The sequence below is a fragment of the Garra rufa genome, chromosome 25, assembly GCF_049309525.1.
Source record: "Garra rufa chromosome 25, GarRuf1.0, whole genome shotgun sequence".
Taxonomy (NCBI): domain Eukaryota; kingdom Metazoa; phylum Chordata; class Actinopteri; order Cypriniformes; family Cyprinidae; genus Garra; species Garra rufa.
Window position 1 is genome coordinate 20,021,343 of NC_133385.1, and position 11,578 is coordinate 20,032,920.

The 11,578-nt window shown below is 37.4% G+C and overlaps 3 protein-coding genes across 3 annotated transcripts in view; 1 reads left to right on the forward strand and 2 right to left on the reverse strand.

The window, feature by feature from the left end:
- LOC141301386 (solute carrier family 23 member 2) overlaps positions 1-11,578 on the reverse strand; it is a 321,093-nt gene that overhangs the window by 189,065 nt on the left and 120,450 nt on the right. The window lies entirely within an intron of this gene.
- Positions 290-7,594, forward strand: cep41 (centrosomal protein 41). Its single transcript, XM_073831843.1, has 11 exons — positions 290-362; positions 758-821; positions 900-947; positions 2,641-2,702; positions 3,152-3,218; positions 3,893-4,043; positions 4,357-4,526; positions 4,634-4,701; positions 5,913-6,027; positions 7,014-7,229; positions 7,372-7,594. The coding sequence occupies exons 1-11, from the start codon at positions 330-332 to the stop codon at positions 7,500-7,502; spliced, it is 1,125 nt and encodes a 374-aa protein (XP_073687944.1). The 5' UTR covers positions 290-329; the 3' UTR covers positions 7,503-7,594.
- LOC141301648 (carboxypeptidase A1-like) lies at positions 9,915-11,231 on the reverse strand. The gene is made up of 6 exons (XM_073831844.1): positions 11,099-11,231; positions 10,897-11,007; positions 10,705-10,795; positions 10,419-10,618; positions 10,261-10,345; positions 9,915-10,164 (listed from the first exon to the last, which is right to left on the reverse strand). The coding sequence occupies exons 2-6, from the start codon at positions 10,939-10,941 to the stop codon at positions 9,977-9,979; spliced, it is 609 nt and encodes a 202-aa protein (XP_073687945.1). The 5' UTR covers positions 10,942-11,007; positions 11,099-11,231; the 3' UTR covers positions 9,915-9,976.

Below are 11,578 nucleotides of genomic sequence, written 5' to 3' on the forward strand. Positions count from 1 at the left end.
AGTTGCATATCCCAGCCAAATATTATAAATAAACGGCTTAATAGAAATAATTTGTAAAAACATATCGATCTACAAAAGCTTGTAATAAACAAATACGACCAACGGTTCTCTGTCAATGCAGGATAAAACAGCATTGGAAATAACGCCGTTGCTTAGCAACAACCCAAACGGTAAACTCGTAGAACTCAACACAGAGATAGTAAGAGCGCAGTCACTGATTGGATCGTCAAATCAACGAACCAATCAGTGAAGGCGTTGCTCAAAGAGGCGACGCTTTGAGTTTTGATTTTGGAAGCTAACGTTAGCCGCCGAAGCTCAGCTGCTGGAAGATGTCGGTGAAGCGGGGGATTGGCGACTCTAAGGTCAGTGGTTGTGTTTTTATGCAAAGTGTAATTTGTGAAATATATTATGGTTTGTTATATTTTGAAAGCGAGCTCAGGAATGTTTGACATGGAGAGCTGCGGTTTTAAAGGGAATGTGACACCGGTGTTGTTGCTTCATCCGTTGCCATCACATACATAACGTTACCTGTATGTCTGATTGTCTGTCCATCAACAGCAGTTTACTGCTGATGCTTTCATGTTGTATTCATTTGAACCATTGCTAAACACTTAATAAACCGTCCATCTAATATGATGGACGTTGTTAGAGCTTACACAGTGTGTTTCATGAGCACTGATGCTCTATTAAACTGATGCTGATGCTCTATATTTTAGTTACATAATGCATTTGTCTGTGAATGCTTCTTTTTCCCCAGTATTTAAAGAAGAGGATTCCACAGAATCCAAAATATCAGCATGTCAAAACACGACTTGATACAGGTAAATATGTGAAATCATAAAAAAATCATATCCATTGCATATGTGATAAAGTATATGATGATTAATTTTATTTTCTAGGCTCCAGTCTGACAAAGTACATGGAGAGACTCGAGGAGGCAAGGAAAAGTAAGATATGCATAAAATATGTTCCTTCACAATTTCAGTAGTTTCGTGTTATAATATACACTACCAGTCAAAAGTTTTTGAACGGTAAGATTTTTAATGTTTTTTTTATGTCTCTTCTGCTCACCAAGCCTGCATTTATTTAATCCAAAGTATAGCAAAAACAGTACGATTTTGAAATACTTTTACTATTTAAAATAACTGTTTACTATTTGAATATATTTTGAAATTTATTTTCTTTGTGTTATTTCAAAGCTGAATTTTCAGCATCATTACTCCAGTCTTCAGTGTCACATGATCCTTCAGAAATTGTAATATTCTGATTTGCTGCTCAAAAACATTTATTATTATTATTATTATTATTGTTATCATTATGTTGTAAACGGCTGAGTAAAATTTCAGGTTTCTTTGATGAATATAACGTTCTGAAGAACATCATTTATCTGAAATAGAAATGTTTTGTAACATTATTAATGTCTTTATCATCAATTTAAAGCATCCTTGCTAAATAAAAGTATTAAAAACAAATGGTATAGTATATAATGTTGCAAAAGCTTTTTATTTCAGTTTAATGCAGATCTTTGGATCTTTCTATTCATCAAAGAATCCAGAAAAAATGTACTCTGCTGTTTTAAATATTGAAACTAATAATAATAAATGTTTCTTGAACAGCAAATCAGCATATGAGAATGATATCTGAAAGATCATGTGACACTGAATACTGGAGTAATGACACTGAAAATGTTGCTGAGATCACAGGAATAAATTACATTTTAAAGCATATTAAAATAGAAAGCAGACATTTTAAATAGTAAATATATATTTTACAATATTACTGCGTTTGCTGTATTTTCGATCAATTAAATCCACGCTTGGTGAGCAAAAGAGAATTTTTTTTTAAAAAACATACAAATATTACTGTTCAAAAACTTTTGACTGGTAATGTATTTGATACATAAAAATGTCATTGTGCATTTACTTGAAGTAAAGGGTAATTCTAACATTTTTTACACTATTTAGATAAACACTTCACAATGGTGTATTCACATTAAAAAAGTAATTACAAAACAGTACAGAATGCCATAAGAATGTATTTTGTGTGAACAGGCACTTAATGACTTGTTTCAGCTATTTTGTCTCCAGATACGCTTGTCCTACTGATATTTACTTACTTGATAAAGAGAGAAAGTCTCTTTTGTCCACATTGGTCATCTTGTTACAGGTTTCTTGTGATTTCTCAAGGATAAGCAATCCTTCCTTCTTTTGGCTTCTTAAGCAGAGGTTGGGGATTGTACTGTGGGTTACAGTAATTCCTCTGTCGAGATTGTCTGTAGTGAAACTGAGATACATAACCTCATCCAGCGGTGTCACTTGGCATCTTACAGTGGGTTTGGTGGTGAGGCTGGACTGTGGAGTTCCTGCCAAAGATATAAAGAGATGTTAGCAGAGCTTGCCTTAGTTTGTAGCAGCAATTGGTGTGTTAAAGTCAAGTAAAGAGAGTTTAACCAGTATCAAAATGGAGTTTGATATTTTGGGAATAAATTTAAATGATGTGTCTGTAAATGAAGATGAAGTGAGAAATGGTAACACTCAGGATCCAGGTAAAATGCATGAAACATTTTCTGCAACAGCTCTGCATTATTTGAAATGCTTGCTTACTATGTTTTTTTGTTTTGTTTGTTTGTTTGTTTTTCAGACTACAGATATAGGAAGGATGAGCTATTTAAAAGACTGAAAGTGACTACATTTGCACAGCTGGTATGCGAATAATAATTATAAAGAGGATGTTGTTCATTTTTAGTTGTGGTACAGTAAACACACTATTTTTTGTTAATTATTACAATTTAAAATGACTGTTTTCTGTTTAAATATAGTTTAATATGTGTAATTTATTCATGTAAGTGCAAAGCTGAATTTTCAGCATTGTTACTTTAGTCTTAAGTGTCACATGATCCTTCAGAAATATGCTGATTTGCTGCTCAAGAAACATTTCTTCTTATCAATGTTAAAAACAGTTTTTTTAAATTTTTGTGGAAAAGTTAAATTGAATTCATTTGAAATACATTTTATATTAGAGTTGTTTTTTATTTCTACTTTTCACTGCTAAATAAAAGTTCTAATTTTTTTTTTTACGGTAGTGTATTTTAATATATTTCTGAATATATACCTTTATCTATTATATGTCTCATTTCTTTTTTTTTTTCCAGGTAATCCAAGTTGCTTCAGTGTCAGATCAGAATGACAACATTAAAGATGAAATGGCGGGTTTAGAAGGTAGAGGTTCATTTTGTATGTTACTCTTTTTTTTATTTATTTTATTAGGAGTTTTTTCTACCTGATTATTATTATTATTTTTTTTTATTTTTTTTTTTTACTTGCTTATATGTAGGGAGAATGCTTTTAATAGACCCTTATCCCACAGAACTAAACTTAAACTTACATGAAATAAAAGAAAATAATTATATTGCAATGCTTTTGCTTTTCTCACAAAACTTTCATGTTTACTTGAGTAAAATTGTTTTTGCTTGCAAAAAAATTGTGTTCTCTAGCAAAAGTTTTACTTGGGCTTGCAAAACTGCTGTTGGAAATAATTTGAGAGGGGAGGAAAAACTATATCTTTATGCTTTTGTGAGCATACGAAAAGTTATTTGAGAGAAAGCAATAATTTTGCAAGAGAACGCAAAGTTTCTCAGTGTAACAGAAGTTTTGCAAACAAATATTTTTGTACGAAATACCTTTGTGAGAGAAGGCAAAAGTAAAGAGCAAATGCAAAGTTTGCAAAGGTTTTGTAATTGAACACAAAGTTTCTTATGGAAATTAAATATTTTTGTGAAAGAGTGCAAAAGTTTTAAGAACGGAAGCAAAAATATACACATTTTTTTTTTCATCACTATGTTCCCTTAGGGGCTCTATTTGTGGTCATTCTCTGTTTTTGTATATGATTTCAGATGATGTTTCAATATTCTCTGCATCACCGGGCCTTGACCATCTCTCAGATCAAACAAATGGCTCCCCACAGCCGACGCTTCTTCCCCCACAGAGTATCAACAATGATGAATCCGGCGACACTGCGTTTTCTCCTAGATCTACACTCCAAAGGTAGCCGAATCCGCTTTGTGTTTGTAACAAGCACACAAAGCTATCTCTTTAATTCGACCAACCACATCAGAATATCATTTTATGCATCTAACTGATCCCCCCTCTTACATTTCCTCTATTGTCCACCCACATGAGCTCTGATTGGCCAGGCTGTTTTCTCATGGCCTCAAGCTCCATTGAGCCTGATTAGGGGCAGTCAGTGCAATCAGACTCTGTCCTCAGAGACCCTGTGGGGGGAAAACAATGAGATGTAGCCTGTAACAGTGAGAACCCCTGACTGTCCTCACTCGGTGTAACTGAGAATCTTTCATAGTGTCATCAGTGGCGTGGGAGAAATGGATCTGGACAAGAATGGACAGAAGCCCATCCAACACTCTCCGGTGTCTACCTCAAACATCACAGAGTGCCCTTATCCTGACTGCCCGTATCTGTTGCTGGATGTGCGGGACAGAGAACAGTATGACCAGTGCCATATTATCAGTGGTAGGAAACTTACCTGGAAACAGTATTTTGCTCAAATAATAAAAGACATTAAATATTGTTAATAATATTGTTATATAATAATAATTTATCTGTTTTTTTGCCTACAGCATATAGTTACCCCATTGCGACCTTATCAAGGACAATGAACCCATACACAAAAGACGTGCTTGATTATGTATCCTTTAATTCCTGATTTGTGAAAATGGTAATGTTCAAATCCCTCTCAGGGACCCTTGGTTACATGCGTAACCTGAGAGGTTCACTTTCAAGGGAACTCGCACTCCGTCCTCTAGCGGTTGTTATGAGAATGTATTGCTAGTTGAGAATGAGACACTGCTTTCCCTTTAAAGGGATCTCGCACTGCTTCCACATAACAACCGCTGGAGGAAGCAGTGTCTCGCTTCCTTTCAGGGACCCATGGTTAAATGCGTAACCTGAGATGTTCCCTTTCAACGGAACTCGCACTGAATTCTCACAACGACTGCTAAAGGACACAGTCTCTCGCTCCCTCTCAGGGAACCATGCTTACATCCGTATCCTGAGACGTGTCCTTTCAAGGGAAATTGCACTGGATCCTCATAAAAACAGGACGCAGTGGTTCGTTCCCTCTCAGGGAATCATGTTTACATCCATAACCTGAGGTGTTCCTTTTCAAGGGAATTTGCTCTGCATCCTCATAATGACTGCTAGAAGACGCAGTGTCTTGTTCCCTCTCAGGGAACCATGCTTACATGCATAACCTAGGATGTTCCCTTTCAAGGGAACTCTCACTGCATCCTCATAACGACCGCTAGAGGATGCAGTGTCTCATTCCCACTCAGGGAACCACGGTTGCATGTGTAATCTAAAGACGTTTTCTTACAAGGGAACTCATAACAACACAGCGTCTCGTTCCCTCTCGGGGAACGGTGTTTACATCCATAACCTGAGACGTTCCCTTTCAAGGGAACTTACATTGCATTTTCATTGCGATCGCTAGAAGACGCAGTGTCTCGTTCCCTGTCAGGGAAGTATGTTCATTCGTAACATGAGACGTTCCCTTTCGAGGGAACCCACACTGCGTCCTTATTGCTACAGCTAAAGGATGCAGTATCATTCCCTTCCAAAAGAACTCACACTGCATCCTCATAACGACCACTAGAGGACGCAGTGTCTCGCTCCCTCTCAGGGAACCATGTTTACATTGGTATATTTACTAATAAATAATATAATATTATTGTGAAATCATTAATTGATAGGATTGGAACAGTGTCTTGTAATATTAAACATTTAATGTTAAAAAATCACAATGTTATTGTTTTTTAATGATCAAGGATTTATGTCATTCCAGTTTTTTTGTGTACTCATGTCTGTCCCCAGTGTTAAAATTCTTTAATGACTATGCAGAAAAATGCATCGGGAAGAATCATAATTTTGTATGATGAGGATGAGAGGATAGCAAGTCAAGCCGCCACCACCATGTGCGAGAGAGGCTTTGAGAATCTCTTCATGTTGTCAGGGGGTGAGTAAAACGAGAGACTCATAACAAACTTCAGAAGTCCATCACAAAAAAATTATCAGGGAAGGGAAAATAAGAAGTTCCTTTTCAGATTAATGTATTTATATTAGTGGTGGGCCGTTATCGGCGTTAACGTGCTGCGTTAACGTGAGACTCTTATTGGGCGATAAAAAAATTATCGCCGTTATTCTATTCTCAAAGTTGGGTTGGGAGCTGGGTCTATACTACGCAAGCTATGATGACTTTCACCTTGATATTTTAGCACGGATGTATACCTAGCCGAATTGCACTGTAGGGGGCGAGAACGAGTCTTCGAACCTGTGTGTATGCCTACTGTGAAATTACCACATCAAACCAGACGTGCTAACATGGATACAGCTATGAAGCCGCCGGGTTTGCTTCAGGGGCATTGCTAGACCCTTTTTACTGGGGCACGTGCATGAGTTATAATTTACTTTGATAATCCCGAAATAAAGACATTAAACTATATGCAACAATTGAATTGACGCTTCTAAAAGCAACGCAGTTTAACCGAAGACTATGCACGCAGTTATCCATGCCCGTGCGCGTCTGTGTATTTAACTGCAACGCGCACATCGCGCAGCCTTTTACGCAGAAGTACATGCAGTGTAGGAATAGTTTGTATAGTTAATTGTGTTGTAAATGCAATTGTCAAGCAGTTTGTGATGCATTTTGGAAACAGGAGATGAGCCCCTGGTCTAATGCGCCACCTGGCTTGAGAAACCCGTTCTCAAAGACTTACTTTTAGTCATTATTTGGGTAGCACACATATTCTGAATGCCTTCGTCAGAATTCAAATTAGCCATTTTAATCTAGATTAATTCCAAGATTACAGTGAGATTAATCTAGATTAAAAAAAAAATCTATGCCCACCACTAATTTATACATAGATCATTGGTTTTCCATACATGTGGATTCATCCTCTCACCATGAGACTAATGTATTTAATCTATTTCTTTCTTAACAAGGTTTAAAAGTGGTTGCTCAGAAGTTCCCCGAGGGAATGACAACCGGCTCCATTCCCATCTCCTGTCTGGCGTCACCCTCGGGACCTGGAGGTCGCAAGCGATCGGTTCCACAGCAGACGTCACAGCCAGCAGAAAAAAAGTGGCGGTTTACCTCAGAAGACCTCAGCAAAGTCCAGCATTACCTAGAGGAAGTGTACATACCCAGTGAGCCCAACAGTGAGTCAGCCATTTCAAATCTGATGAAGTGAATAGTGTCACATGATCCTACAGAAATCATTCTAATATGCTGATTTGCTGCCATAATGTGTATATTTTTTACTGTTTACTTTTGTGATCATTATTTTTCCCCCCATTTTAGGTCGTCTCAGCAGCAGAATGTCCACTAGCAGTGCTCGCTCTAATGCGTCTACAGCTCGGAGTAGTCGACAAGGCTCGTCCATAGCAGGATCAGAAAGTGCTCGTTCTCGGAGTAGTCGACCATGGAAATAACCCTCAGTTTCACCTTCATCATGGTCATCTTCAGTCTAATGCAAATAAAGTCTTTATATTTTACTTTTGCAGGATTCCTGTGAACATGGACACTCTAAACTACTGTTTTTTTTTTTTTTTTTTTTTTTTTTTTAAGTTCGCTCTTATTATGCCACATGCACATTCTCAGAACTGCACTGGGAGAATCTGAAAATGTCTTGGTTCTGATAGACACCAATGGCACTGTTTTATTACTATTTCAGTTTATTCACATATCTTTTGCACTGCAGATTCCGAATCCAAACTGTTTGTTTAAAATCTAAATCTATTTCATCAGTGGCCATTTATACTATAATTTTGGTACGTGATGTCTAGGCTTTAACATTTTCTACATTTTAATGCATAAGTAGGTTCTTCTATATGTTACATAAGTAAGCAGGTCTTAGTGGAAGGACTCTTCTTGGTGGTCACTTTATTTGCTTTAACTGAGCTATGACGTGATCTGTTCATTGAGCATGCTGGTTTAGCTACTGTATGTTTAATTGCTCAGTAGGTACAGAATGCTGCAGTGCTTTAGAAATATTTAGATGTGCTGATTTTGCCTTAAAGCCAGAGCTTGTCTGTTCGTTCAGTGCGTTTATTTAAATAGCTGATGCTTTCCAAACCAGTGCAGAAAGATTTTCTTTCATAATCGGCATCTACTCAACTGTGATTTGAATGTTATGAAATAGATGTGATTTCGGGCATTAATGAAGATGATGTTTCTGTGTGAAACTTTGCTTTGTCTGTTGCAGAGCCTGATGAAGGAACTTAAAGTGCATTTATTCAAGTCTATGTATATGGAATGTGTACATTAAGTGGTAGAAAGTGCTTTCTTCAGCCTTTGTTGTCCATGTTTCTGTATTGACTGAAATCTGTTGTGACCCTCTTCTATTGTAGACTTTGTTTTATTGACCAATTAAGTAATTTAATTTAATCTATACAATGAAAACTACCTGGTTTGTTACTTTGTATTGAAGTCTGAATAAAAATCAATTTTATATTGTAGACCCAAGTGATACCTACATGATTTTCAAGACTTGCCTATTTATCGTGCGTCAGCTGTTTATGCAGGGTCAGAAAGCTTTTAAATTTTATGAAAGATGTCTCAATTTGCGTTTTGAAGATGAAGGACGGTCTTATGGTTTGGAATGACATGAGTACAGCAGTTAGCAAAAGCTAGAGATTACAGTTGAGAAAGTTTTAAATTTGGATATTTTTCTTACAAAAATGCATCGATTCAATTCAAAAGGTCTTTATTAACCCCCCAAGCCATGTGGAGCACGTTTTATGATGGATGGATGGATGGATGGATGCACTTTGTTGGATTCACTGCCATTATAAAGTTTGGAAGAGCCATCACATTTTTTAATATAACTCTGATTGTATTCGTCTGAAAGAAGAAAGTCATATACACCTAGGATGGCTTGAGGGTGAGTCAATCATGGGGAAATTTTCATTTTTGGGTGATCTATTTGTTTAATTTACTAGAATATTAACATGATCGCAGTATTTTTCGCAGTACTAGCTTGTGTGCAGTATTCGCTGATGAAACATGCATGACATGAGGGTGAATAATTACTGACCGAGTTTTCGGATTTTTGGATTAACTAACCCTTTAGCATAGTGATTATGTTTATGCAACTCTGGCCTCTATATTGTTTGCCAAAAGAGCGGGTGCAACCATTTGTAAATTGTATGGGTCTGGCTTCCAGTCTCATTTGCGTCCTGCAAATTTAGCTGCTCGATTTGCAGCTTGATATTGCAAATTGGTGTGTCTTACCATATTATTTTAATGTATTATCTTTAATATGAACAAACTGGTTTGTAGTGCAAACAGCTTTACTATTTACTGCACTGAAATGATAAGCACTAACATGAATGTTGTCAAGAATCTTGCCCTGGAAATCCTGGTTCAGTTTGGCCAAACTCTTTTTGTTCCTCAGACACTCTTCTCCTTGATTTGTTATAACTTTTGGCAGTCTATAGTACTCCAAATGTTTTTCCCATCCTGACCGATTAGTACCGTCCAAAACATGACAATAATTTACCATTTTCAGCAGCAATAGTCAGCGAAATGTGCGAGTTTCATTCGATTCAGTGGCATTGTTTACGTTCAGTGCAACCAATATGGCCAATTGATGACGCGTTGTGAAAACACTCTATTACTTTAATGTTGTAGTGTTCATGTTGTTGCTAAGGCTTATGTTGTGCATAAAATACAGGTAAGATTATAAAACACTTTTAACTCAAATCAGTATTTCATGTCAGTGTATTTATTTACTGTTTGTCAAGAAGCAATGTAGTAAGCTTAATAATCTACAATCTGACAGTCATTATATCAATTTTGCCATAGTTACCAGCACACTGTACATTATCAGTCTCTTATGCAACCATGATTGATTGTTTTTTATTAACACTTTTTTTTATGCATTTTGGCTCATCACATCATATGTTTAATATGGGTTATTTTTGGTGTGCTCCATGATGACCATCAGGGCCAGCCAGGTCTCCTCAGCAGTGGGAACGATCTGATTGGCAGGCAGGAGGAAACCATAGTAGCCGTCGTCTCTCAGCTCAAAGGTGTAGGAGTACTTGATGCCCTGTGCATAGGTCCAGTCGATAGTGATTCCATCAGCTCGGTCTGAGAGCAGAAAGATAGCATTGAGATTATCATAAATAATAGTCCTGATACACACTGTAAGATTAGGGCTTTAGGTTCATTGTAAAATGTACTTACAGATGGTAGTAATGACGCTGCCGTATGTATAGGCAGTGTTATATAAAGACTCCAGAGCAGCAATGGACTTTCCGGCAAGTTCATGCTGAAGGGGCAATGCAGAATTCATTTCAGATGTTGCTACGTATATCTAGAATAGTATGTTTCCACATGCATACCAGTTCAGCCTGGTCCGGTGCAGGAGTGCTATTGTATCCGTATGGATAGAGGAGCATCTGGGAATAGCTGTGGATGGACACAAAGGTCTTGAGGTTGCCGTGAGATAGCACAAAGTCCACAATGGCCTTGACCTCGGCCTCAGAATGAGGACTGGGACCATGATAGGTTTGAGAGCATGGGTTGCTGCTGGCACCAGACCCTTTGGATGAAAAACAGTGCAGTGCATTAGAATCTACAGTGTAAATCCAACAGAACCCCGATATCTCAAACAATGCTACATCTCACCTCCAAAGCTAATGTCCCAGTTCCTGTTGGGGTCAACGCCAACACAGCTGGAGCCAGGGTTTGGCTTTCTGGTTTTACGCCACATACGATCCTTAAACAACCAACCAAACAATTGGATTGTGCAATTAAGAAGGCAAAATTATTTAAAACTCATTAGCTTTTAACATGAAGTCTTCTAGGCATCAAACTCACATTGCTGTGGCTGTATGCGTAACCATCAGGATTGGCCACGATCATCAAGAAGATATCATAGTTGTTAAGGACGTCGGTGAGGATGGGATCACGTCCATAGTCGGTCACGATCTATACAGTAGAAAACACAAGCGGGAAAGTTGTTGACCAGTAGTTTTGTGGTAGTAGATTGAGTAGATTGTGTTTTATCATTTTAATTAACCTTCTTGGCAAACCAGACTGCGCTGGCCGAGGTAATCCATTCTCTGGAGTGGATGGCAGTGTCGATCCAGATACCTGGACGGCTTGCTCCAGTGCTGAACTGAATGACAGGATATTAGTCATAATGAACCAATGGAAATATTTACTTATTCCGGAAAAAAAAAAATTCCGCTAACTGTCGTACAAGCATTCACGATAAAGTGGCGTTCATATAAAAAAAGACGTAGCATATAGGCTTGTCTTGTAAGAACCAAGTTTTGTTTACAGCATCATATATCAAAATCCTCATGGGGTAGAGTCAATCATGGGGTAATTTTCATTTTTGGGTGATCTATTCCTTTCATTTACTAGAATCTTAACATGATCGCAGAATTTTTCGCAGTACTAGCTTGTGTGTAGTATTCGCTGATGAAACATGCACAATTCATATTTCATGGACTCACCAAATATTTGTTTTTTTTATAGACTATTATCAGCATAC

Bases quoted from the DNA above. Each gene is read 5' to 3' on its own strand.
- LOC141301648 (XM_073831844.1), bottom strand. From the start codon at position 10,941: ATGATCGTGGCCAATCCTGATGGTTACGCATACAGCCACAGCAAT. The intron at 10,796-10,896 runs GTGAGTTTGATG...TGGTTGTTTAAG, and splicing joins ACGCATACAGCCACAGCAAT to GATCGTATGTGGCGTAAAAC. The intron at 10,346-10,418 runs GTATGCATGTGG...TTGCCCCTTCAG, and splicing joins CACCGGACCAGGCTGAACTG to CATGAACTTGCCGGAAAGTC.
- cep41 (XM_073831843.1), top strand. From the start codon at position 330: ATGTCGGTGAAGCGGGGGATTGGCGACTCTAAG. The intron at 363-757 runs GTCAGTGGTTGT...CTTTTTCCCCAG, and splicing joins GGGGGATTGGCGACTCTAAG to TATTTAAAGAAGAGGATTCC. The intron at 4,044-4,356 runs GTAGCCGAATCC...AATCTTTCATAG, and splicing joins CCTAGATCTACACTCCAAAG to TGTCATCAGTGGCGTGGGAG.